This window comes from Lepidochelys olivacea, assembly GCF_965140295.1.
Source record: "Lepidochelys olivacea isolate rLepOli2 genome assembly, chromosome: 23".
NCBI classification, from domain to species: Eukaryota; Metazoa; Chordata; order Testudines; family Cheloniidae; genus Lepidochelys; species Lepidochelys olivacea.
The window spans coordinates 14,891,053-14,914,535 of NC_140433.1; the positions used below are offsets into that span (position 1 = coordinate 14,891,053).

The window sequence follows — 23,483 nt, forward strand, 5'->3', positions numbered from 1 at the left end:
GTGGGGCTCCCTGTCCCCCTGCCCGCTGTGGGGTCCTCTGTCCCCCTGCCCGCCCGCCCTGGGGCTGCCTGTCCCCCTGCCCGCTGTGGGGTCCTCTGTCCCCCCGTCCCCCTGCCCGCCTGCCGTGGGGTCCCTCGTCCCCCTGCCTGCTCGCCAGGGGGTCCTCTGTCCCCCCGTCCCCCTGTCTGCCCACAATGGGGTCTCCTGTCCCCTGCCTGCCGTGGGGTCCTCTGTCCCCCCGTCCCCCTGCCCGCCCGCCGTGGGGCTCCCTGTCCCCCTGCCTGCCGTGGGGTTGGGGTCCTCTGTCCCCCTGCCTGCCCGCCGTGGGGTCCCCCATCCCCCTGCCATGGGCCCCTCGTCCCACCTGGGGTGTCCTTTCTCCCCACGTAGCTGTCTGAGCAAAGGGGCCACAGCAGACCCCACTTCCCCCAGCTGGGAGAGAACCCAGGCGTCCTGGCCCCCCCGCACACGCCATGGCCAGGGTGGGGGAGTTGCCGAGGCTCGAGGTCTCAGGGTCTCGGGGTGGGGGCACCTGGGAATCCTGGGGGGGGGGGACACGTGGGGTGCAAGGGCTTGTGGGGAAGCAGAGATCTTCCCAGCATGCCCCTGGCCTAGACTGGGTGGGGGGTCACCCCTGCTTGGCTGCCAGGGGGCTCCCCAAATCCTCCTAGACCTGTTCCCCCCCCCAGCTGCTCCGCCCCCCCACTTCCCTCCAGGCAGGTCCCAGCCCCGGCGCTGTTCCGGGTCCCGCCCCCAGCCAGGTATGTGGGGGGAGGGCGGCGGGCAGGGAGGGGTTAACGGGGGGGGGATCAGCTGCTGGGCCCGGGATTGGCCGGGGGATTATCGGCCCCCTTCGTCCTGGGACCTTCCCACCGCGGGGGGGGCCGAGGTCTCAACCCCCCCCGGACGCCGAGCGGGGACGGAGACGCCTGGGAGACGGGACAGACTCGGGGTAAGGGCCCCCCCCAGCCCGCCGGTGCCCCTCCCTCCCGACCCGCAGCCCCCCAGCCCCCCCCGAGCCCCAGCCCCCCCCGAGCCCGCCGGTGCCCCTCCCTCCCGACCCGCAGCCCCCCCCCCGAGCCCGCCGGTGCCCCTCACTCCCGACCCCCAGCCCCCTGCCGGTGCCCCTCACTCCCGACCCGCAGCCCCCCCCGAGCCCGCCGGTGCCCCTCACTCCCGACCCGCAGCCCCCCCCGAGCCCGCCGGTGCCCCTCACTCCCGACCTGCAGCCCCCCCCAGCCCGCCGGTGCCCCTCACTCCCGACCCGCAGCCCCCCAGCCCCCCCCGAGCCCGCCGGTGCCCCTCCCTCCCGACCCGCAGCCCCCCAGCCCCCCCCGAGACCGCCGGTGCCCCTCCCTCCCGACCCGCAGCCCCCCCCCGAGCCCGCCGGTGCCCCTCACTCCCGACCCCCAGCCTCCTGCCGGTGCCCCTCACTCCCGACCCGCAGCCCCCCCGAGCCCGCCGGTGCCCCTCACTCCCGACCCGCAGCCCCCCCCGAGCCCGCCGGTGCCCCTCACTCCCGACCTGCAGCCCCCCCCAGCCCGCCGGTGCCCCTCACTCCCGACCTGCAGCCCCTGCTCCCCTGGATTTTGTCTGCTCCGCTTTGCCCTGCGGGACGCAGACTCTGGTGGGGCCGGGGCGCAGGGGCAGCCGCCCGCATTGGGACAGGAAGTGAAGGAGCCCCCCCGCCACCCCACAACTGCAAGGACGGGGGGGGCACATTTCGGGACTGGCCCGAGGAAAGGGGAGCTGCATATCTCAGCATGCACCTGGCCGCACCTGGGGGGTGGAGCCTGCAGGTTGTAGCCCGCGCAGCTGGGGGCCTGCTGCGGGGGGGGAGCAGGGAGATCAGCCCCCGCACGCACGGGTCTGGGGGGGCCACATGCCTTGTCTCCTGGCTTCACCCCATTGCTCTGCCCGCCGGGCATGGGGCTTGGAAGGGGGGCTCTTGGGGGTTGGTTACTTCCCAGGGGCTCTGATGGGGGGGTCCCCAGCAGGGGAGGGGCTCGGCTGGGTTATCCCAGCCCCTCCCCCCCCAGCAAGGGGGGGGTGGGGGGGCAGCGCAGCCCTGGGAAGCGGCTTCCCAGGCCACACACCTGTGCCCCCCCAGGGGGTGTGTGGGTCGCCCCTGCCCCACTGCACCCCCCAGTGCTCAGCCCTGCCTGCTAGGGGAGAGGGCCTACCCCACTCCCAGCCCCCCACCCAGCCCTCTGCCCCCCACCTACCTCTTCTCCTTCTCCCACAGGTGCTGCCTGCCATGGCCCCCCCAGCGCCTGCCCTCCTGCTGGGGTTGGTGCTGCCCTGTGCCCTGGCCTGGTCCACCCCCCTCAGCGCCCCCCGCGTCTCCCTGTCCTACGCAGGTGAGGGGCGGGGGTGGTGCAGCCCGCGTGGTCCGTCGTGCACACGGGCTCCAGTCGCGGCCGTGCGGGGGGAGGCATGTGGCACGAGTCACACGTGTGTGCAAAGCGTGTGTCCACGGTGAGAGACGTGTGCAGAGACGTGCTGGTGAACACGTGTTCCTGGGCGCCGTTGCACACGCGTGTCCGTGCGAGCAGACGGGCTGCTGAGCCCCATGCCGTGTCACTAGGGGGCACGTGGTGCGGAGGTACCCACGGTGCCCCCCGCAACCCCCCCTTGCTGGGGACTCCGGGATCCGGTTACCCGGCCGGCCGCAGGGAGCGGCTTTCCCAGAAGAGCTTAAAATACCCAGAATGCCGAGTAGGGCTGAGCTCCCCCCGCCTCCTCTGTCCTGCAACACGCCGACCCGCTGTGCAATGCACCAGGACCAGCCCCCCCACCGTGCAATGCACCAACCAGCCAGGCAATGGGCCGGGAACGCCCCTAGCCGTGCAAAGCACCATCCGGCCATGCAACACACCAGGACCAGCCCCCCAGCCATGCAATGCATCATCCGGCCATGCAATACACCATTACCAGCCCCCCCCCTCCACTGTTCAGTGCACCATCCAGCCATGCAATGCACCAGAACCAGCCCCCCCTCACCATGCAATGCACCAACCAGCCGTGCAGTGCACCATCCAGCCATGCAACGCACCACGACCAGCCCCCCCGCCGTGCAATGCACCAACCAGCCAGGCAATGGGCCGGGAACGCCCCTAGCCGTGCAAAGCACCATCCGGCCATGCAACACACCAGGACCAGCCCCCCAGCCATGCAATGCATCATCCGGCCATGCAATACACCATTACCAGCCCCCCCCACCGTGCAGTGCGCCACCCAGCCATGCAATGCACCAGAACCAGCCCCCCCTCACCGTGCAGTGCGCCACCCAGCCATGCAACACACCAGGACCAGCCCCCCCCACTGTTCAGTGCACCATCCAGCCATGCAACACACCAGGACCAGCCCCCCCCCACCGTGCAATGCACCAACCAGCCGTGCAGTGCACCATCCGGCCATGCAACACACCAGGACCAGCCCCCGAGCCATGCAATGCATCATCCGGCCATGCAATACACCATTAGCAGCCCCCCCCCACCGTGCAGTGCGCCACCCAGCCATGCAATGCACCAGGACCAGCCCCCCCCCCCACTGTGCAATGCACCATCCAGCCGTGCAATGCAGGGGGCAGTGGGGGGCTGCCCCCCCATTGTCTCAGTCCCCGCCTGGCCGGATATAGCTGTGACGCACGCCCCAGACACGCTGCAGCAGGTCACCCCCAAAGCCTGCAAAGCCTGGGGCTTGTGGGGATTTCCGGCAGGACGCCTGGGTCCGGTCCCAGGTGCCGAGAGGGCAGTGGGGGCTGGTGGGTTAGAGCGGGGGGCTGGGAGCCAGGACTCCTGGGTTCTATCCCTGGCTCTAGGAAGGAAATGGGGTCTAGTGGTTAGAGTGAGGGGGGGCCTAGCAGCTAGCCCCCCCTTCTGCCCCAGAAACCTGCCCTTGGCCCCGGCTCTCAGACCCTGGCCCGCGTAGCGCCCTGGCCTGGAATCTCCCCCCGGGTTTGACACGCTCAAGGTCACTGCAGGTGGGAAGCTCGCAGCACGGCCTGGCACGGGGCTGGAATGCGGCCGGGGGATTTCAGGGATTATTTCTGGGCTTTGCTGTGCCTCCCCCCCCCACCCCCAAAATACCCCCTGAGCTCAGCCAGCGCCAGGCAGATTAACGGGGGGTGGGGACCACTCCAGCTGCTGCCTGTTGGGGGGGAGGGCTAGGACTCCTGGGTTCTCAGGGGGTAAGAGTGGAGGGGGGGGCTGGGAGCCAGGACGCCTGGGTTCTCTCCCGGCTCTGGGAGGGCAGTGGGGGCTGGTGGTTAGGGTGGGGGTGGGGAGCCCGGATGCCTGGGTCCCATCCCATCTCCATCGCCCCCCACACCCCCAGAGCTCCTGCAGACCCGCACCGCCCGGCCCTTTGCTTTCGCCTTCAACACCAGTGACTATCGGATCCTGCTGCTGGACCAGGACCAGGACCGGCTCTACCTGGGGGCCCGCGACTACCTGGTGGCCCTGGACCTCCACAACGTCAACAGGGAGCCGCTCATCGTAAGGGGCGCCCCCTGCTGGGCGCCCGGACGCCTGGGTCCTCTCCGGGCTCTGGGCGGGGGGTGGGTCTAGTGGTTAGAGGAGGGTGGATGGGAGCCAGGACTCCTGGGTTCTCTCCCCAGCTCTGGGAGGGGGTGGGGTCTAGTGGTTGGAGCAGTGGGGGGGGCGGGGAGCCAGGACTCCTGGGTTCTCTCCCCAGCTCTGGGATGGGAGTGGGGTCTCGTGGTTGGAGCGGGGGGGGGGGGGCTGGGAGTCCTGACTCCTGGGTTCCCTGGGAGGGGTGGAGGGCGCTGGGAGTCGGGGAGCACACAGACTCTGGGGGGCTGGTTCTGGGGTCCCCATCTCTGACCCACTCTCTCCTCTCCCTAGATCCACTGGCCGGCATCCCAGAGTCAGCAGAGCGCCTGCCACATGGCGGGGAAGGGGCAGCGGGTGAGATGGGGCAGGGACCCCCCAGCGCCCCCCGCCCTGTCACCCCTCTCCTGAGACCACGCAGGGCTTCCCCAGTGACCTCTGTGGGTCTGCCCCCTCCTGGGAATCTGCCCCTCCGTGCCCCCCCGTGATCCCTGGGGACCAGCCGCAGCCCCCTGGGACCCATTTGTCTCTGCCCCCCATGTCCTGCTGAGATTCCCCTCCCCCCCATTCGAGTCCCAGCCCTGCCCCGACTCACCCCGTCCCGTCTGCCCCCCCCCCCAGGGCGAGTGTTTCAACTACGTGCGTCTGGTCGAACCCCTGAACCGCACCCACCTCTACGCCTGCGGGACGGGGGCCTGCCAGCCCGTCTGCGCCCTGGTGCACCGCGGCTGGCGGTCACAGGTGAGCCGGACGCCTGGGTCCCACCCACCGCCAGGGCAGGGGGCTGGGGGTTAGACAGGGGGCTGGGAGCCCGGACTCCTGGGTTCTGCCCCGGCCCTGGGAGGGGAGTGGGGGCCGGAGGGTTAGATGAGGGGCTGGGAGCCCGGACTCCTGGGTTCTCCCCCCGGCTCTGGGAGGGGAGTGGGGGCCGGAAGGTTAGACGAGGGGCTGGGAGCCTGGACTCCTGGGTTCTCCCCCAGGCTCTGGGAGGGGAGTGGGGGCCGGAAGGTTAGACGGGGGGCTGGGAGCCCGGACTCCTGGGTTCTCCCCCCGGCTCTGGGAGGGGAGTGGGGGCCGGAAGGTTAGATGAGGGGCTGGGAGCCCGGACTCCTGGGTTCTCCCCTGGCTCGGGGCGGGGGTAGCCAGGGCAGGGTGCTGGTGGGGGGAAGAGCTCTGACCCCCCGTCCCCCCCCAGGAGTACCTGTTCCGCATGGTGCCGTGGTCCCTGGAGCCGGGGAAGGGGCGCTGCCCGTACGACCCCCGTCAGAGCAGCCTGGCCACGCTCGTCAGTAAGTGGGAGCTGGGGGGGCAGGGTCCGTCGGTCCCCCTGGGGGGACCCTGCTCGGGGGGGGGCCCTGCTCTGTGCGGGGGGGTCTCACTCCCCCCTCCCCCCAGCAGACGGGACACTCTACGCTGGGCTGCACGTGGATTTCATGGGCACCGATGCGGCCCTTTTCCGCACCATGGGCCCCCGGCCGGCCGTTCGCACGGAGCGGCACGACTCCCGCTGGCTGCACGGTATGGGGGCGAGGGGGGTGGGGGGCTGCGGGCCGGGAGTGAGGGGTGCCGGCCGGGCGGGGGGGGCTGCGGGAGGTTAAGGGGGGCTGCGGGGCGGGAGTGAGGGGCGCCGGCCGGGCGGGGGGGCTGCGGGAGGTTAAGGGGGGCTGCGGGGCGGGAGTGAGGGGCGCTGGCCGGGCGGGGGGGGCTGTGGGGCGGGAGTGAGAGGCGCCGGCCGGGCGGGGGTGCTGCGGGAGGTTAAGGGGGGCTGCGGGGCGGGAGTGAGGGGCGCCGGCCAGGCGGGGGGGCTGCGGGAGGTTAAGGGGGGCTGCGGGGCGGGAGTGAGGGGCGCCGGCCGGGCGGGGGGGGCTGCGGGAGGTTAAGGGGGGCTGCGGGGCGGGAGTGAGGGGCGCCAGCCGGGCGGGGGGGCTGCGGGAGGTTAAGGGGGGCTGCGGGGCGGGAGTGACGGGCGCCGGCCGGGCGGGGGGGCTGCGGGAGGTTAAGGGGGGCTGCGGGGCAGGAGTGAGGGGCGCCGGCCGGGCGGGGGGGCTGCGGGAGGTTAAGGGGGGCTGCGGGGCGGGAGTGAGGGGCGCCGGCCGGGCGGGGGGGCTGCGGGAGGTTAAGGGGGGCTGCGGGGCGGGAGTGAGGAGCGCCGGCCGGGCGGGGGGGCTGCGGGAGGTTAAGGGGGGCTGCGGGGCAGGAGTGAGGGGCGCCGGCCGGGCGGGGGGGCTGCGGGAGGTTAAGGGGGGCTGCGGGGCGGGAGTGAGGGGCGCCGGGCGAGGGGGCTGCGGGGCGGGAGTGAGGGGCGCCGGCCGGGCGGGGGGGCTGCGGGAGGTTAAGGGGGGCTGCGGGGCGGGAGTGAGGAGCGCCGGCCGGGCGGGGGGGCTGCGGGAGGTTAAGGGGGGCTGCGGGGCGGGAGTGAGGGGCGTCGGCCGGGCGGGGGGGCTGCGGGAGGTTAAGGGGGGCTGCGGGCCGGGAGTGAGGGGCGCCGGCCGGGCGGGGGGGCTGCGGGAGGTTAAGGGGGGCTGCGGGTCAGGAGTGAGGGGCGCCGGGCGGGGGGGGCTGCGGGAGGTTAAGGGGGGCTGCGGGGCGGGAGTGAGGGGCGCCGGCCAGGCGGGGGGGCTGCGGGAGGTTAAGGGGGGCTGCGGGGCGGGAGTGAGGGGCGCCGGGCGGGGGGGGGCTGCGGGAGGTTAAGGGGGGCTGCGGGGCGGGAGTGAGGGGCGCCGGCCGGGCGGGGGGGCTGCGGGAGGTTAAGGGGGGCTGCGGGGCGGGAGTGAGGGGCGCTGGCCGGGCGGGGGGGGCTGCGGGAGGTTAAGGGGGGCTGCGGGGCGGGAGTGAGGGGCGCCGGCCGGGCGGGGGGGGCTGCGGGAGGTTAAGGGGGGCTGTGGGGCGGGAGTGAGGGGCGCCGGGCGGGGGGGTCTGCGGGCCGGGAGTGAGGGGCGCCGGCCGGGCGGGGGGGCTGCGGGAGGTTAAGGGGGGCTGTGGGCTGGGAGTGAGGGGCGCCGGCCGGGCGGGGGGGGCTGCGGGAGGTTAAGGGGGGCTGAGGGGCGGGAGTGAGGGGCGCCGGCCGGGCGGGGGGGCTGCGGGTGGTTAAGGGGGGCTGCGGGCCGGGAGTGAGGGGCGCCGGCCGGGCGGGGGGGCTGCGGGAGGTTAAGGGGGGCTGTGGGCTGGGAGTGAGGGGCGCCGGCCGGGCGGGGGGGCTGCGGGAGGTTAAGGGGGGCTGTGGGGCAGGAGTGAGGGGCGCCGGCCGGGCGGGGGGGCTGCGGGAGGTTAAGGGGGGCTGCGGGGTGGGCGGGGGGGGCACCGGCCGGGCGGGGGGGCTGCGGGAGGTTAAGGGGGGCTGCAGGGCGGGAGTGAGGGGCGCCGGCCGGGCGGGGGGGGCTGCGGGGCGGGAGTGAGGGGCGCCGGCCGGGCGGGGGGGCTGCGGGAGGTTAAGGGGGGCTGCGGGGCAGGAGTGAGGGGCGCCGGCCGGGCGGGGGGGCTGCGGGAGGTTAAGGGGGGCTGCGGGGCGGGAGTGAGGGGCTTCGGCCGGGCGGGGGGGCTGCGGGAGGTTAAGGGGGGCTGCGGGGTGGGCGGGGGGGGCACCGGCCGGGCGGGGGGGCTGCGGGAGGTTAAGGGGGGCTGCAGGGCGGGAGTGAGGGGCGCCGGCCGGGCGGGGGGGGCTGCGGGGCGGGAGTGAGGGGCGCCGGCCGGGCGGGGGGGCTGCGGGAGGTTAAGGGGGGCTGCGGGGCAGGAGTGAGGGGCGCCGGCCGGGCGGGGGGGCTGCGGGAGGTTAAGGGGGGCTGCGGGGCGGGAGTGAGGGGCGTCGGCCGGGCGGGGGGGCTGCGGGAGGTTAAGGGGGGCTGCGGGGCGGGAGTGAGGAGCGCCGGCCGGGCGGGGGGGCTGCGGGAGGTTAAGGGGGGCTGCGGGGCGGGAGTGAGGGGCGTCGGCCGGGCGGGGGGGCTGCGGGAGGTTAAGGGGGGCTGCGGGGCGGGAGTGAGGGGCGCCGGCCGGGCGGGGGGGCTGCGGGAGGTTAAGGGGGGCTGCGGGCCGGGAGTGAGGGGCGCCGGGCGGGGGGGGCTGCGGGGCAGGAGTGAGGGGCACCGGCCGGGCGGGGGGGCTGCGGGAGGTTAAGGGGGCTGCGGGGCGGGAGTGAGGGGCGCCGGCCGGGCGGGGGGGCTGCGGGAGGTTAAGGGGGGCTGCGGGTCAGGAGTGAGGGGCGCCGGGCGGGGGGGCTGCGGGAGGTTAAGGGGGGCTGCGGGGCGGGAGTGAGGGGCGCCGGCCAGGCGGGGGGGCTGCGGGAGGTTAAGGGGGGCTGCGGGGCGGGAGTGAGGGGCGCCGGGCGGGGGGGGGCTGCGGGAGGTTAAGGGGGGCTGCGGGGCGGGAGTGAGGGGCGCCGGCCGGGCGGGGGGGCTGCGGGAGGTTAAGGGGGGCTGCGGGGCGGGAGTGAGGGGCGCCGGGCGGGCGGGGGGGCTGTGGGAGGTTAAGGGGGGCTGCGGGCCGGGAGTGAGGGGCGCCGGGCGGGGGGGGCTGCGGGGCGGGAGTGAGGGGCGCCGGCCGGGCGGGGGGGGCTGCGGGAGGTTAAGGGGGGCTGCGGGGCGGGAGTGAGGGGCGCCAGCCGGGCGGGGGGGCTGCGGGAGGTTAAGGGGGGCTGCGGGGCGGGAGTGACGGGCGCCGGCCGGGCGGGGGGGCTGCGGGAGGTTAAGGGGGGCTGCGGGGCAGGAGTGAGGGGCGCCGGCCGGGCGGGGGGGCTGCGGGAGGTTAAGGGGGGCTGCGGGGCGGGAGTGAGGGGCGCCGGGCGAGGGGGCTGCGGGGCGGGAGTGAGGGGCGCCGGCCGGGCGGGGGGGCTGCGGGAGGTTAAGGGGGGCTGCGGGCCGGGAGTGAGGGGCGCCGGCCGGGCGGGGGGGCTGCGGGAGGTTAAGGGGTCTGCGGGGCGGGAGTGAGGGGCGCCGGCCGGGCGGGGGGGCTGCGGGAGGTTAAGGGGGGCTGCGGGGCGGGAGTGAGGGGCGCCGGGCGGGGGGGGGCTGCGGGCCGGGAGTGAGGGGCGCCGGCCGGGCGGGGGGCGCTGCGGGAGGTTAAGGGGAGCTGCGGGCCGGGAGTGAGGGGCGCCGGCCGGGCGGGGGGGCTGCGGGAGGTTAAGGGGGGCTGCGGGGCGGGAGTGAGGGGCGCCGGGCGAGGGGGCTGCGGGGCGGGAGTGAGGGGCGCCGGCCGGGCGGGGGGGCTGTGGGGCGGGAGTGAGGGGCGCCGGCCGGGCGGGGGGGGCTGCGGGAGGTTAAGGGGGGCTGCGGGGCGGGAGTGAGGGGCGCCGGGCGAGGGGGCTGCGGGGCGGGAGTGAGGGGCGCCGGCCGGGCGGGGGGGGCTGCGGGAGGTTAAGGGGGGCTGCGGGGCGGGAGTGAGGGACGCCGGCCGGGCGGGGGGGCTGCGGGAGGTTAAGGGGGGCTGCGGGGCAGGAGGATGCTCCGGGTGAGCAGCGCCCCCTGGTGGCAGCCGCGGGCCTCGCACTCACCCGGGCTCTGCCCCCCGCAGACCCCGTGTTCCTCCGGGCCCACGTGGTGCCGGACAGCAGTGAGCGCGGCGACGACAAGCTGTATTTCTTCTTCCGCGAGAAGGCCCTGGAGGGCGCCGTGGGGCCCGGCGTGCTGGCCCGGGTCGGCCGGGTCTGTCTGGTGAGCGTGGCGCCGGGGGGCCGGGGGCGCTGGGGGGCGGGGGGTCTCCGTGCCCCCGCGCGCCAGGCGAGCCGGTCCTTGCCCCCGTTTCTCCCCCAGAACGATGACGGTGGGCAGCGGGCCCTGGTCGGCAAGTGGACGACGTTCCTGAAGGCCCGGCTGGTTTGCTCCGTGGTGGGCGAGGACGGGGTGGAGACCTTCTTCGACGAGCTGCGTGAGCCGGGGGGGCAGGGGGGCCGGGTCCTAACTCGGGGCTCAGTCTGAGCCGTCGCTGGACGCCCGCGAAGTCCTCGTGCCGGCCGGGACGCGTCCGAGCCGCGGGAGAGTCAGGGCCCGGCCCCGGCGTGACAGGGACGTTTTCCCGGCTCTGCCGGGCGGGGGTCCGCCCTCCGGCTCTGGGGCAGGTCCCAGCCGCGGTCTCACCCCACGGCCCAGGTTGCTACGTGCGATTCCCGGGGACACTGATGTTCAGCGGGTTACGAGCTTTCGGGCGACCCCTCGCCAGGCAGCCGTCAGAGCGGGGACCGTGGCGGTGTAGACGGTCACAGGGGCCGGGGGGTGAATGCAGCTGTGGAAGGTCCCAGACAGGGGGGCGGGGGCCTGGATCCCTGGGTTCTCTCCCCAGCTGTGGGCAGGGAGTGGATTACAGCAGCGGGGGAGGGGCGGGGAGCCCGGACGCCTGGGTTCTATCTGATTCATCTCCCCCCTCCCGCCCCCCATTTCCAGGAGATGTGTTCCTGCTGCCGACTCAGGACGAGAAGAACCCCCGGGTGTACGGGCTGTTCTCCACCCTGGGGTGAGTTGGGGGGCTGGGGCGGGGTTTGGGGGGAGTAACAGGGGCAGGGGGTGCTGGGCACTTGGGGGTGCTGGGCACTTGGGGGTGGGTTCTCGGAGGGGGCAGGGTGACCCCGGGGGGGCTGGGCGGTCTGTAACCCCCCTGTGTCCCCCAGGTCGGTGTTCCGGGGCTCGGCCGTCTGCGTGTACCCCCTGAGTGCCATCCGCAGTGCGTTCAACGGCCCCTTCGCCCACAAAGAGGGGCACAGCTACGAGTGGGTGCCCTACACGGGCCGCGTGCCCTACCCCCGCCCCGGAGCCGTGAGTGGCGGGGCTGGGAGCCCGGACGCCTGGGTTCGCTCCCCGGCTCTGGGAGGGGAGTGGGCTCTGGTGGTTAGAGCAGGGGGGCAGGGAGCCCGGACGCCTGGGTTCTCCCCCCGGCTCTGGGAGGGGAGTGGGCTCTCGTGATTAGAGAGGGGGTCGGGCAGGGAGCCCGGACGCCTGGGTTCTCCCCCCGGCTCTGGGAGGGGAGTGGGCTCTCGTGATTAGAGAGGGGGTCGGGCAGGGAGCCCGGACGCCTGGGTTCTCCCCCCGGCTCTGGGAGGGGAGTGGGCTCTGGTGGTTAGAGCAGGGGGGGCAGGGAGCCCGGACGCCTGGGTTCTCCCCCCGGCTCTGGGAGGGGAGTGGGCTCTGGTGGTTAGAGCAGGGGGGGCAGGGAGCCCGGACGCCTGGGTTCTCCCCCCGGCTCTGGGAGGGGAGTGGGCTCTCGTGATTAGAGAGGGGGTCGGGCAGGGAGCCCGGACGCCTGGGTTCTCCCCCCGGCTCTGGGAGGGGAGTGGGCTCTGGTGGTTAGAGCAGGGGGGGCAGGGAGCCCGGACGCCTGGGTTCTCCCCCCGGCTCTGGGAGGGGAGTGGGCTCTGGTGGTTAGAGCAGGGGGGGCAGGGAGCCCGGACGCCTGGGTTCTCCCCCCGGCTCTGGGAGGGGAGTGGGCTCTCGTGATTAGAGAGGGGGTCGGGCAGGGAGCCCGGACGCCTGGGTTCTCCCCCCGGCTCTGGGAGGGGAGTGGGCTCTCGTGATTAGAGAGGGGGTCGGGCAGGGAGCCCGGACGCCTGGGTTCTCCCCCCGGCTCTGGGAGGGGAGTGGGCTCTGGTGGTTAGAGCAGGGGGGGCAGGGAGCCCGGACGCCTGGGTTCTCTCCCGCTCTGTCCCCGCAGTGCCCGGGCGGGGCCTTCACCCCGGGGCTGGGCTCCACGCGCGAGTTCCCGGACGAGCTGGTGACGTTCGTGCGTTCGCACCCGCTGATGTACGACCCCGTGTACCCGGTGCCACGCCGCCCCCTGCTGGTCCGCGCCGGCCTCCCCTACGGCTTCACCACGCTGGCCGTCGACCTGGCGCAGGCGGCCGACGGCCGCTACGAGGTGCTCTTCCTCGGCACGGGTACGCAGGACGCCGGGGTCCCATCCCCGCCCCGGGGGGTGGGGGTTGGGAGCCCGGACGCCTGGGTCCCCGGGCGGGGGCTCCCCATCTCAGGTGCTCTCTCCCCTCCCCCCAGACCGGGGCACGGTGCAGAAAGTGGTGGTGCTGCCGAAGGACCCAGGCGTCCTGGAGGAGCTGACGCTGGAGGAGGTGGAGGTGTTCAAGGTGAGAGGCCCCGCCCCTGCTGCCCAGGCCCCGCCCCTTTCCCCGCCCTTCCCTCTGGGCCCCGCCCCTTTTGCTGCACCCTTGCATCCTAGCCCCGCCCCTTCCCACCAGGCCCTGCCTTCTATGGCTCCTCCCCCTCCCTGTAGGCCCTGCCTCCTCTTGGGCTCTTCACAGTCACCAGGCCCCGCCTCCTTCTCTGGCTCCGCCCCCCTTAGCCAGGCCCCACCTCCTTCCTAGGCTCCGCCTCTTCCTGCCCCACTTCTCACCACCCCGCCTGTCTCCCCACAGGTCCCAGTCCCAGTGAAGACGCTCTGGATTTCCTCAAAGCGGGTAGGTCGGGGGCGGGGCTGAGGTTACAGACGGGCTCCCAGGCAGGCAGAAGGGGCTGGGAGCCCGGACGCCTGGGTTCTCTCCCCGGCTCTGCGAGGGAAGTGGGGGCTGGTGGTCAGAGCAGGGGGGCTGGGAGCCAGGACGCCTGGGTTCTCTCCCCGGCTCTGCGAGGGGAGTGGGGGCTGGTGGTCAGAGCAGGGGGGCTGGGAGCCAGGACGCCTGGGTTCTCTCCCCGGCTCTGCGAGGGGAGTGGGGTCTAGTGGTCACAGCAGGGGGGCTGGGAGCCAGGACGCCTGGGTTCTCTCCCCGGCTCTGCGAGGGGAGTGGGGTCTAGTGGTCAGAGCAGGGGGGCTGGGAGCCAGGACGCCTGGGTTCTCTCCCCGGCTCTGCGAGGGGAGTGGGGGCTGGTGGTTAGTGCAGGGGGGCTGGGGGCCAGGACGCCTGGGTTCTCTCCCCGGCTCTGCGAGGGGAGTGGGGGCTGGTGGTCAGAGCAGGGGGGCTGGGAGCCCGGACGCCTGGGTTCTCTTCCCGGCTCTGCGAGGGGAGTGGGGGCTGGTGGTCAGAGCAGGGGGGCTGGGAGCCAGGACGCCTGGGTTCTCTCCCCGGCTCTGCGAGGGGAGTGGGGGCTGGTGGTTAGTGCAGGGGGGCTGGGAGCCCGGACGCCTGGGTTCTCTCCCCGGCTCTGCGAGGGGAGTGGGGGCTGGTGGTCAGAGCAGGGGGGCTGGGAGCCAGGACGCCTGGGTTCTCTCCCCGGCTCTGCGAGGGGAGTGGGGTCTAGTGGTCAGAGCAGGGGGGCTGGGAGCCCGGACGCCTGGGTTCTCTCCCCGGCTCTGCGAGGGGAGTGGGGGCTGGTGGTCAGAGCAGGGGGGCTGGGAGCCCGGACGCCTGGGTTCTCTCCCCGGCTCTGCGAGGGGAGTGGGGGCTGGTGGTCAGAGCAGGGGGGCTGGGAGCCAGGACGCCTGGGTTCTCTCCCCGGCTCTGCGACGGGAGTGGGGGCTGGTGGTCAGAGCAGGGGGGCTGGGAGCCAGGACGCCTGGGTTCTCTCCCCGGCTCTGCGAGGGGAGTGGGGGCTGGTGGTTAGTGCAGGGGGGCTGGGAGCCCGGACGCCTGGGTTCTCTCCCCGGCTCTGCGAGGGGAGTGGGGGCTGGTGCTTAGTGCAGGGGGGCTGGGAGCCCGGACGCCTGGGTTCTCTCCCCGGCTCTGCGAGGGGAGTGGGGGCTGGTGCTTAGTGCAGGGGGGCTGGGAGCCAGGACGCCTGGGTTCTCTCCCCGGCTCTGCGAGGGGAGTGGGGGCTGGTGGTCAGAGCAGGGGGGCTGGGAGCCAGGACGCCTGGGTTCTCTCCCCGGCTCTGCGAGGGGAGTGGGGGCTGGTGGTTAGTGCAGGGGGGCTGGGAGCCAGGACGCCTGGGTTCTCTCCCCGGCTCTGGGAGGGGAGTGGGGGCTGGTGGTCAGAGCAGGGGGGCTGGGAGCCAGGACGCCTGGGTTCTCTCCCCGGCTCTGCGAGGGGAGTGGGGGCTGGTGGTCAGAGCAGGGGGGCTGGGAGCCAGGACGCCTGGGTTCTCTCCCCGGCTCTGGGAGGGGAGTGGGGGCTGGTGGTTAGTGCAGGGGGGCTGGGAGCCAGGACGCCTGGGTTCTCTCCCCGGCTCTGCGAGGGGAGTGGGGTCTAGTGGTTAGAGCAGGGGGGCTGGGAGCCAGGACGCCTGGGTTCTCTTCCCGGCTCTGCGAGGGGAGTGGGGGCTGGTGGTCAGAGCAGGGGGGCTGGGAGCCAGGACGCCTGGGTTCTCTCCCCGGCTCTGCGAGGGGAGTGTGGGCTGGTGGTTAGTGCAGGGGGGCTGGGAGCCAGGACGCCTGGGTTCTCTCCCCGGCTCTGCGAGGGGAGTGGGGGCTGGTGGTCAGAGCAGGGGGGTTGGGAGCCAGGACGCCTGGGTTCTCTCCCCGGCTCTGCGAGGGGAGTGGGGGCTGGTGGTCAGAGCAGGGGGGCTGGGAGCCAGGACGCCTGGGTTCTCTCCCCGGCTCTGCGAGGGGAGTGGGGGCTGGTGGTTAGAGCAGGGGGGGCTGGGAGCCAGGACGCCTGGGTTCTCTCCCCGGCTCTGCGAGGGGAGTGGGGTCTAGTGGTTAGTGCAGGGGGGCTGGGAGCCAGGACGCCTGGGTTCTCTCCCCGGCTCTGCGAGGGGAGTGGGGGCTGGTGGTTAGTGCAGGGGGGCTGGGAGCCAGGACGCCTGGGTTCTCTCCCCGGCTCTGCGAGGGGAGTGGGGGCTGGTGGTTAGAGCAGGGGGGCTGGGAGCCAGGACGCCTGGGTTCTCTCCCCGGCTCTGCGAGGGGAGTGGGGGCTGGTGGTTAGTGCAGGGGGGCTGGGAGCCAGGATGCCTGGGTTCTCTCCCCGGCTCTGCGAGGGGAGTGGGGGCTGGTGGTTAGAGCAGGGGGGGCTGGGAGCCAGGACGCCTGGGTTCTCTCCCCGGCTCTGCGAGGGGAGTGGGGGCTGGTGGTCAGAGCAGGGGGGCTGGGAGCCAGGACGCCTGGGTTCTCTCCCCGGCTCTGCGAGGGGAGTGGGGGCTGGTGGTTAGTGCAGGGGGGCTGGGAGCCAGGACGCCTGGGTTCTCTCCCCGGCTCTGCGAGGGGAGTGGGGGCTGGTGGTTAGTGCAGGGGGGCTGGGAGCCAGGACGCCTGGGTTCTCTCCCCGGCTCTGGGAGGGGAGTGGGGGCTGGTGGTTAGTGCAGGGGGGCTGGGAGCCAGGACGCCTGGGTTCTCTCCCCGGCTCTGCGAGGGGAGTGGGGGCTAGTGGTTAGTGCCGGGGGGCTGGGAGCCAGGACGCCTGGGTTCTCTCCCCGGCTCTGCGAGGGGAGTGGGGGCTGGTGGTCAGAGCAGGGGGGCTGGGAGCCAGGACGCCTGGGTTCTCTCCCTGGCTCTGCGAGGGGAGTGGGGGCTGGTGGTCAGAGCAGGGGGGCTGGGAGCCAGGACGCCTGGGTTCTCTCCCCGGCTCTGCGAGGGGAGTGGGGTCTAGTGGTTAGAGCAGGGGGGCTGGGAGCCAGGACGCCTGGGTTCTCTCCCCGGCTCTGCGAGGGGAGTGGGGGCTGGTGGTCAGAGCAGGGGGGCTGGGAGCCAGGACGCCTGGGTTCTCTCCCCGGCTCTGCGAGGGGAGTGGGGTCTAGTGGTTAGAGCAGGGGGGCTGGGAGCCAGGACGCCTGGGTTCTCTCCCCGGCTCTGCGAGGGGAGTGGGGTCTAGTGGTTAGTGCAGGGGGGCTGGGAGCCAGGACGCCTGGGTTCTCTCCCCGGCTCTGGGAGGGGAGTGGGGGCTGGTGGTCAGAGCAGGGGGGCTGGGAGCCAGGACGCCTGGGTTCTCTCCCCGGCTCTGCGAGGGGAATGGGGGCTGGTGGTCAGAGCAGGGGGGCTGGGAGCCAGGACGCCTGGGTTCTCTCCCCGGCTCTGCGAGGGGAGTGGGGGCTGGTGGTTAGTGCCGGGGGGCTGGGAGCCAGGACACCTGGGTTCTCTCCCCGGCTCTGCGAGGGGAGTGTGGGCTGGTGGTTAGTGCCGGGGGGCTGGGAGCCAGGATGCCTGGGTTCTCTTCCCGGCTCTGCGACGGGAGTGGGGGCTGGTGGTCAGAGCAGGGGGGCTGGGAGCCAGGACGCCTGGGTTCTCTCCCCGGCTCTGCGAGGGGAGTGTGGGCTGGTGGTTAGTGCCGGGGGGCTGGGAGCCAGGATGCCTGGGTTCTCTCCCTGGCTCTGCGAGGGGAGTGGGGGCTGGTGGTTAGTGCAGGGGGGTGGGAGCCAGGACGCCTGGGTTCTCTCCCCGGCTCTGGGAGGGGAGTGGGGGCTAGTGGTTAGAGCAGGGGGGGCTGGGAGCCAGGACGCCTGGGTTCTCTCCCTGGCTCTGGGAGGGGAGTGGGGGCTGGTGGTCAGAGCAGGGGGGCTGGGAGCCAGGACGCCTGGGTTCTCTCCCCGGCTCTGCGAGGGGAGTGGGGGCTGGTGGTTAGTGCAGGGGGGCTGAGAGCCAGGACGCCTGGGTTCTCTCCCCGGCTCTGCGAGGGGAGTGGGGGCTGGTGGTTAGTGCAGGGGGGCTGGGAGCCAGGACGCCTGGGTTCTCTTCCCGGCTCTGCGAGGGGAGTGGGGGCTGGTGGTTAGTGCAGGGGGGCTGGGAACCAGGACGCCTGGGTTCTCTCCCCGGCTCTGCGAGGGGAGTGTGGGCTGGTGGTTAGTGCCGGGGGGCTGGGAGCCAGGATGCCTGGGTTCTCTCCCTGGCTCTGCGAGGGGAGTGGGGGCTGGTGGTTAGTGCAGGGGGGTGGGAGCCAGGACGCCTGGGTTCTCTCCCCGGCTCTGCGAGGGGAGTGTGGGCTGGTGGTTAGAGCAGGGGGGGCTGGGAGCCAGGACGCCTGGGTTCTCTCCCCGGCTCTGCGAGGGGAGTGGGGGCTGGTGGTTAGTGCCGGGGGGCTGGCAGGGGTCTGTGGGTCGTGGGGGGGTCTGTCCGTGCGTCCGTCCCTCAGGTGCGTGTCTGTCCGCAGCACCAGCTGTATGTCTCCTCGGACGTGGGGCTGGCCCAGCTGAGCCTCCATCGCTGTGGGGCCTACGGCCCGGCCTGCGCCGACTGCTGCCTGGCCCGGGACCCCCACTGCGCTTGGGACGGGCACCGCTGCACCCGCTACAGCCCCGCCCCCGGCAGGTGGGTGCCCGGACGCCGGGGTCCCGCGCCCCGGGGGAGCCCCACCGCCCCGCCCCCGCCGGGGGAGCGCCCGGACGCCGGGGTCCCGCGCCCCCAGGGAGGGGACTTGCCAAAGCCACGCTCCGGCACCACTTACCGCGGGGGGGGGGCAGAGGGGGCGGGGCGGCAGGGACAGCCGGGGGGGAGGTGGCAGGAACTGACGCTGTATCCCCCCCCCCGCCCCCCACCAGGCGTGTCCGGCGCCAGGACATCAAACACGGAGACCCCCTTCGCCAGTGCCGGGGCTTCAACGCCCAGGGTGAGTGCCCCTCGGGGGGGATGGGGGCAGCCAGGACGCCTGGGTTCGAACCCCGGGTGGGGGGGGGCTGGGAGCCAGGACGCCTGGGTTCAATCCCCAGCCCTGGGGGAGGAGTGGGGGTCTGGTGATTAGAGTGGGGGGGCTGGGAGCCAGGACGCCTGGGTTCGAACCCCGGGCGGGGTGGGGGGGGGGCTGGGAGACAGGACGCCTGGGTTCAATCCCTGGCTCGGGGGGGGGGGGGGGGTGTGGAGCTGGGAGCCAGGATGCCTGGGTTCAATTCCCAGCCCTGGGAGAGGAGTGGGGGTCTGGTGATTAGAGTGGGGGGGCTGGGAGCCAGGACTCCTGGGTTCAATCCCCAGCCCTGGGGGAGGAGTGGGGGTCTGGTGATTAGAGTGGGGGGGCTGGGAGCCAGGACGCCTGGGTTCGAACCCCGGGCGGGGGGGGGGGGGGGGCTGGGAGCCAGGACGCCTGGATTCAATCCCCAGCCCTGGGAGAGGAGTGGGGGTCTGGTGATTAGAGTGGGGGGGCTGGGAGCCAGGACTCCTGGGTTCAATCCCCAGCCCTGGGAGAGGAGTGGGGGTCTGGTGATTAGAGTGGGGGGGCTGGGAGCCAGGACGCCTGGGTTCAATCCCTGGCTCGGGGGGGTGTCTCTGTTGCTCTCCCCCCTGACGTGTGTCTCTCCCCCAGCCGACCAGGAGCTGTCAGAGCAGGTGCAGTTCGGGGTGGAGGGGGGCAGCGTCTTCCTGGAGTGCCGGCCCCCCTCCCCCCGCGCCCAGGTCCGGTGGCTCCTTCAGCCGGAGGGTGGCACCCGGCGCCCGGTGAGTGACCCCCCCGCTGCGCGGTGACCCCCAGTCCCAGCCCCGTCTGACCCCGTCCCCCGTGTCTCTCTCTGCCCCCCAGCTGCCCCGGGAGCGGGTTCTCCTGCAGACGCCCCAGGGGGTCCTGCTGGGCCCGGTGACGCCGTCGGACGGGGGCCGGTACCAGTGCGTGGGCACCGAGAACAGCTACACGCGGCCCCTGCATCGCCTGCTGCTCCGGGTCTTGCCCCGCGGCCTGCTGGGGGGCCCCCTGCCCCCCGCCTGCCGGAGCCAGGGGGGCCGGCCCCGCCCCGGAGCCGGGCAGGGGGGCCACAACGGGACCCGGACCGGAGCCGCGGCCCTTGGACCCAGCCCGGGGGGCCCGGATCGGCGACGGGACCGGGCCAGAGCCAGCCGGCGCCCCCCACCCCGGAACTGACTGGGGACCTGAGGCCGGGGTGAGGGGCTCGGACCCTGGGGGGGCGCCGGCTGGGGGGTGGGTTCGTTCCACATTCCACGGGGGACCCCGGAGCGAATCGCCCACTGCTGGGGAGGGGGGGCCGCGTTTCCTTTCCATGTACATAGTCTCCTTTGCTGATGGGGGGGAGGCGGGGAACCCGGATGCCTGGGTTCCCCCCCTCCGTTTGATTTGCAGAGTCTATTTTTTCACAGCTGGGGGGATTTCTAACAGGGCTGGACTTGGGTTGTTTTAAAATTAATTTATTTTTTTATCCCGCCCCCGATTTCCTGGGACCCCGTCTGCTGTGGACGAATCCGGCTGCTGCCGATTAAAGGGGCCGGTCTTTGATTTTCCAAATGTGCCCCCAGCGCATGGGGAGGGGCTGGCTCGTCACTTTGGGGGGGACCCGCAGCCCCTGCCAGCCCGGCCCTGGGATCCCCCATTTCCCTCCCGGCCCTGCCGGTGCCCCTCACTCCGACCCGCAGCCCCCCGCCAGCCCGGCCCTGCCCCACCCCAGCCCTGCCGGTGCCCCCCACTCCTGACCTGCAGCCCCCCGCCAGCCCGGCCCTGCCGGTGCCCCTCACTCCGACCCGCAGCCCCCCGCCAGCCCGGCCCTGCCCCGCCCCAGCCCTGCCGGTGCCCCCCACTCCGACCCGCAGCCCCTGCCAGCCCGGCCCTGGGATCCCCCATTTCCCTCCCAGCCCTGCCGGTGCCCCCCACTCCTGACCTGCAGCCCCCCGCCAGCCCGGCCCTGCCGGTGCCCCCCACTCCCGACCCGCAGCCCCCCGCCAGCCCGGCCCTGCCCCGCCCCAGCCCTGCCGGTGCCCCCCACTCCGACCCACAGCCCCTGCCAGCCCGGCCCTGGGATCCCCCATTTCCCTCCCGGCCCTGCCGGTGCCCCTCACTCCGACCCGCAGCCCCCCGCCAGCCCGGCCCTGCCCCGCCCCAGCCCTGCCGGTGCCCCCCACTCCCGACCCGCAGCCCCCCGCCAGCCCGGCCCTGCCTCCCCCACAGCCCTGCCGGTGCCCCCCACTCCCGACCCGCAGCCCCTGCCAGCCCGGCCCTGGGATCCCCCATTTCCCTCCCGGCCCTGCCGGTGCCCCCCACTCCGACCCGCAGCCCCCCGCCAGCCCGGCCCTGCCCCGCCCCAGCCCTGCCGGTGCCCCTCACTCCGACCCGCAGCCCCCCGCCAGCCCGGCCCTGCCCCGCCCCAGCCCTGCCGGTGCCCCCCACTCCGACCCGCAGCCCCCCGCCAGCCCGGCCCTGCCCCGCCCCAGCCCTGCTGGTGCCCCCCACTCCAACCCGCAGCCCCCCGCCAGCCCGGCCCTGCCGGTGCCCCCCACTCCCGACCCGCAGCCCCCCGCCAGCCCAGCCCTGCCGGTGCCCCCCACTCCCGACCCGCAGCCCCCCGGCAGCCCAGCCCTGCCGGTGCCCCCCACTCCCGACCCGCAGCCCCCCGGCAGCCCGGCCCTGCTGGTGCCCCCCACTCCCGACCCGCAGCCCCCCGCCAGCCCGGCCCTGCCCCGCCCCAGCCCTGCTGGTGCCCCCCACTCCAACCCGCAGCCCCTGCCAGCCCAGCCCTGGGATCCCCCATTTCCCTCCCAGCCCTGCCGGTGCCCCTCACTCCGACCCGCAGCCCCCCGCCAGCCCGGCCCTGCCCCGCCCCAGCCCTGCCGGTGCCCCCCACTCCGACCCGCAGCCCCCCGCCAGCCCGGCCCTGCCGGTGCCCCCCACTCCTGACCCGCAGCCCCCCGCCAGCCCGGCCCTGCCCCGCCCCAGCCCTGCTGGTGCCCCCCACTCCAACCCGCAGCCCCTGCCAGCCCAGCCCTGGGATCCCCCATTTCCGTCCCAGCCCTGCCGGTGCCCCTCACTCCGACCCGCAGCCCCCCGCCAGCCCGGCCCTGCCCCGCCCCAGCCCTGCCGGTGCCCCCCACTCCGACCCGCAGCCCCCCGCCAGCCCGGCCCTGCCGGTGCCCCCCACTCCCGACCCGCAGCCCCCCGCCAGCCCAGCCCTGCCGGTGCCCCCCACTCCCGACCCGCAGCCCCCCGGCAGCCCGGCCCTGCTGGTGCCCCCCACTCCCGACCCGCAGCCCCCCGCCAGCCCGGCCCTGCCCCACCCCAGCCCTGCCGGTGCCCCCCACTCCGACCCACAGCCCCTGCCAGCCCGGCCCTGGGATCCCCCATTTCCCTCCCAGCCCTGCCGGTGCCCCGCACTCCGACCCGCAGCCCCCCGCCAGCCCGGCCCTGCCCCCCCCAGCCCTGCCGGTGACCCCCACTCCCGACTCGCAGCCCCCCGCCAGCCCGGCCCTGGGATCCCCCATTTCCCTCCCGGCTCTGCCTGTGCCCCCCACTCCGACCTGCAGCCCCCCGCCAGCCCGGCCCTGCCCCGCCCCAGCCCTGCCGGTGACCCCCACTCCGACCCGCAGCCCCTGCCAGCCCGGCCCTGGGATCCCCCATTTCCCTCCCAGCCCTGCCGGTGCCCCCCACTCCAACCCGCAGCCCCCCGCCAGCCCGGCCCTGCCCCCCCCAGCCCTGCCGGTGACCCCCCACTCCCGACCCGCAGCCCCCCGCCAGCCCGGCCCTGCCCTGCCGGTGCCCCCCACTCCCGACCCGCAGCCCCCCGCCAGCCCGGCCCTGCCTCCCCCACAGCCCTGCCGGTGCCCCCCACTCCCGACCCGCAGCCCCCTGCCAGCCCAGCCCTGGGATCCCCCATTTCCCTCCCAGCCCTGCCGGTGCCTCCCACTCCGACCCGCAGCCCCCCGCCAGCCCGGCCCTGCCCCCCCCAGCCCTGCCGGTGCCCCCCACTCCCGACCCGCAGCCCCTGCCCTGGGCTCTCTCCTGCCCTGGGGGAGGTTGGGGGTGGGAGGGCTCTGGGGGACGGGTCGGGGCCAGCTTGGGGAAATTTGGGGTTGGGGCGGGCAGCTTCTCCATCCCCTGGCGCCCGGCGTGGTGGGGGTGGGGCTCGGGCCGCCCCGGTTCTGTCCCTTGGCCCCCCCCGGCCAGCGTCCGAGAGGAGACGTCTGTGCAGCTGGCTGGTCACGTCCCAACCGGGTTTATTCCGGGCCCAGGCGTCGGGTCCTCTCGGGCCTGGTTTGCTTTCGGGGGCCCAGGAGATGGTCGGGGGGGGAAGCTGGGGGGCCCCCAATTTCTCTCCCCGAGTTCCAGGACCCAGAGGAGGAGCGGGGGGGTTGGACACGTGTAACCGTTCGGGTCCCGATTCGGCCTCGATGCTCGCGGGGGGGGCTGGCCCCTTTGCCGAACGCCAACCGCCGGGCTGGGACGCTCCCCGAGCCCGTGGCCAGGCCGCCCAGGGGAGCCCCCCGAGCCGGGAGCGCGGGGGATACGGGGCCAGCTGGTTTCGGCCTGGCCGCGCGCCCAGCCCAGCCCCACGCCTCTGGGCTCCGTTCCCGGCGCCAGCTGCCCCCCCGGGGTGTCTGTGGCCCCCACCCGGAGCCGCCTCGGGGGGACAGTGCCTAGGTACGGGCACGGGACGCCCCCGGGGCCCTGCGGGGAGACTCGGGCTGGGCTTTGCGATGCTCCGGCCCTGTCCCGGGGGCAGCGGACGCCAGCCCCCGCCGCGTCTCCGGGGGGGGGACAGCCCCGTGCCTTGCCGCGCCGTGGGGGGATGCCGGGGAGTCGTCCCAGCCGCGTCCCGCTCCGGAGCCCACACTGAGCGGGCTGGGAACCCGGCGGCGTGAGGATGTGCCCGGCTGGGTCCGCGCCCGGGGCAGGACCGGGGAGACGCGAGCCGGGGTAACAGGAGTGTCCCAGCCTGGGGGTGAAGACGACGGACACGCCCGGGGCCGGGGGCGTTGTGTGAACAGGGGGGAGCCAGGAGCTGGTGTGCTGCAGGAGCCCCCTGCCCGATCCCCGGTCCCATCCGCCCCGAGGGGCAGGAGCCCCCTGCCCTGGTGATGGGGCGTGGGGGCGGCTCTGGTACTAACTGGCCCCCTCGCGGTTGCGTCGCCGGGCGCCATCCCCCCGGGTTCGATCCGGTCCGCGGGGGCCGCGTTACATCTCCAGTCGGGCTGCCCAGACCCGACCCTGGGGCCAGCCCTCTCCCGGTCGTCACCCCCAGGTGTGAGAGCTACTGGGGGGGGCTTAGAACGAGAGAGTCCCGGGGGCTCAATTCACTTCCTCTGACGCCCCGGGACGAGAACCAGAAACCAGCCGCCCTGGCTAAAGAACCAAGGCAGAGAAGTGGTGAGGGGGAGACGCGTCTTGAACCCGAGAAATCCTCGCGGGGAGGCGGGAGGAGCCCGACCTCTGGCGAGTGAAGCGTGAAAATACCGTGGGGAGGCCGAAGGAACGTGAGA

The 23,483-nt window shown here is 74.5% G+C and overlaps 1 protein-coding gene across 1 annotated transcript; it reads left to right on the top strand.

Annotated features, from left to right (window-relative positions):
- The first annotated feature begins 865 nt into the window (after positions 1-865).
- LOC311511868 (semaphorin-3F-like) lies at positions 866-19,576 on the top strand. Its single transcript, XM_084612796.1, has 18 exons — positions 866-952; positions 2,246-2,360; positions 4,339-4,499; positions 4,869-4,931; positions 5,196-5,315; positions 5,770-5,863; positions 5,973-6,092; positions 10,077-10,216; positions 10,316-10,430; positions 10,943-11,012; positions 11,167-11,311; positions 12,204-12,426; positions 12,542-12,630; positions 12,919-12,960; positions 17,455-17,612; positions 17,843-17,910; positions 18,598-18,728; positions 18,811-19,576. Exons 2-18 carry the CDS (start codon positions 2,258-2,260, stop codon positions 19,144-19,146), a joined length of 2,178 nt encoding a protein of 725 aa, XP_084468922.1. The 5' UTR covers positions 866-952; positions 2,246-2,257; the 3' UTR covers positions 19,147-19,576.
- The last annotated feature ends 3,907 nt before the right edge of the window (positions 19,577-23,483 follow it).

Excerpts from the sequence above, each read along its gene's own strand:
- LOC311511868 (XM_084612796.1), top strand. The coding sequence starts at position 2,258 with ATGGCCCCCCCAGCGCCTGCCCTCCTGCTGGGGTTGGTGCTGCCCTGT. Across the intron at positions 5,864-5,972 it reads CAGCCTGGCCACGCTCGTCA|ACGGGACACTCTACGCTGGG; the intron begins GTAAGTGGGAGC and ends TCCCCCCAGCAG. Across the intron at positions 10,431-10,942 it reads GACCTTCTTCGACGAGCTGC|GAGATGTGTTCCTGCTGCCG; the intron begins GTGAGCCGGGGG and ends CCCCATTTCCAG.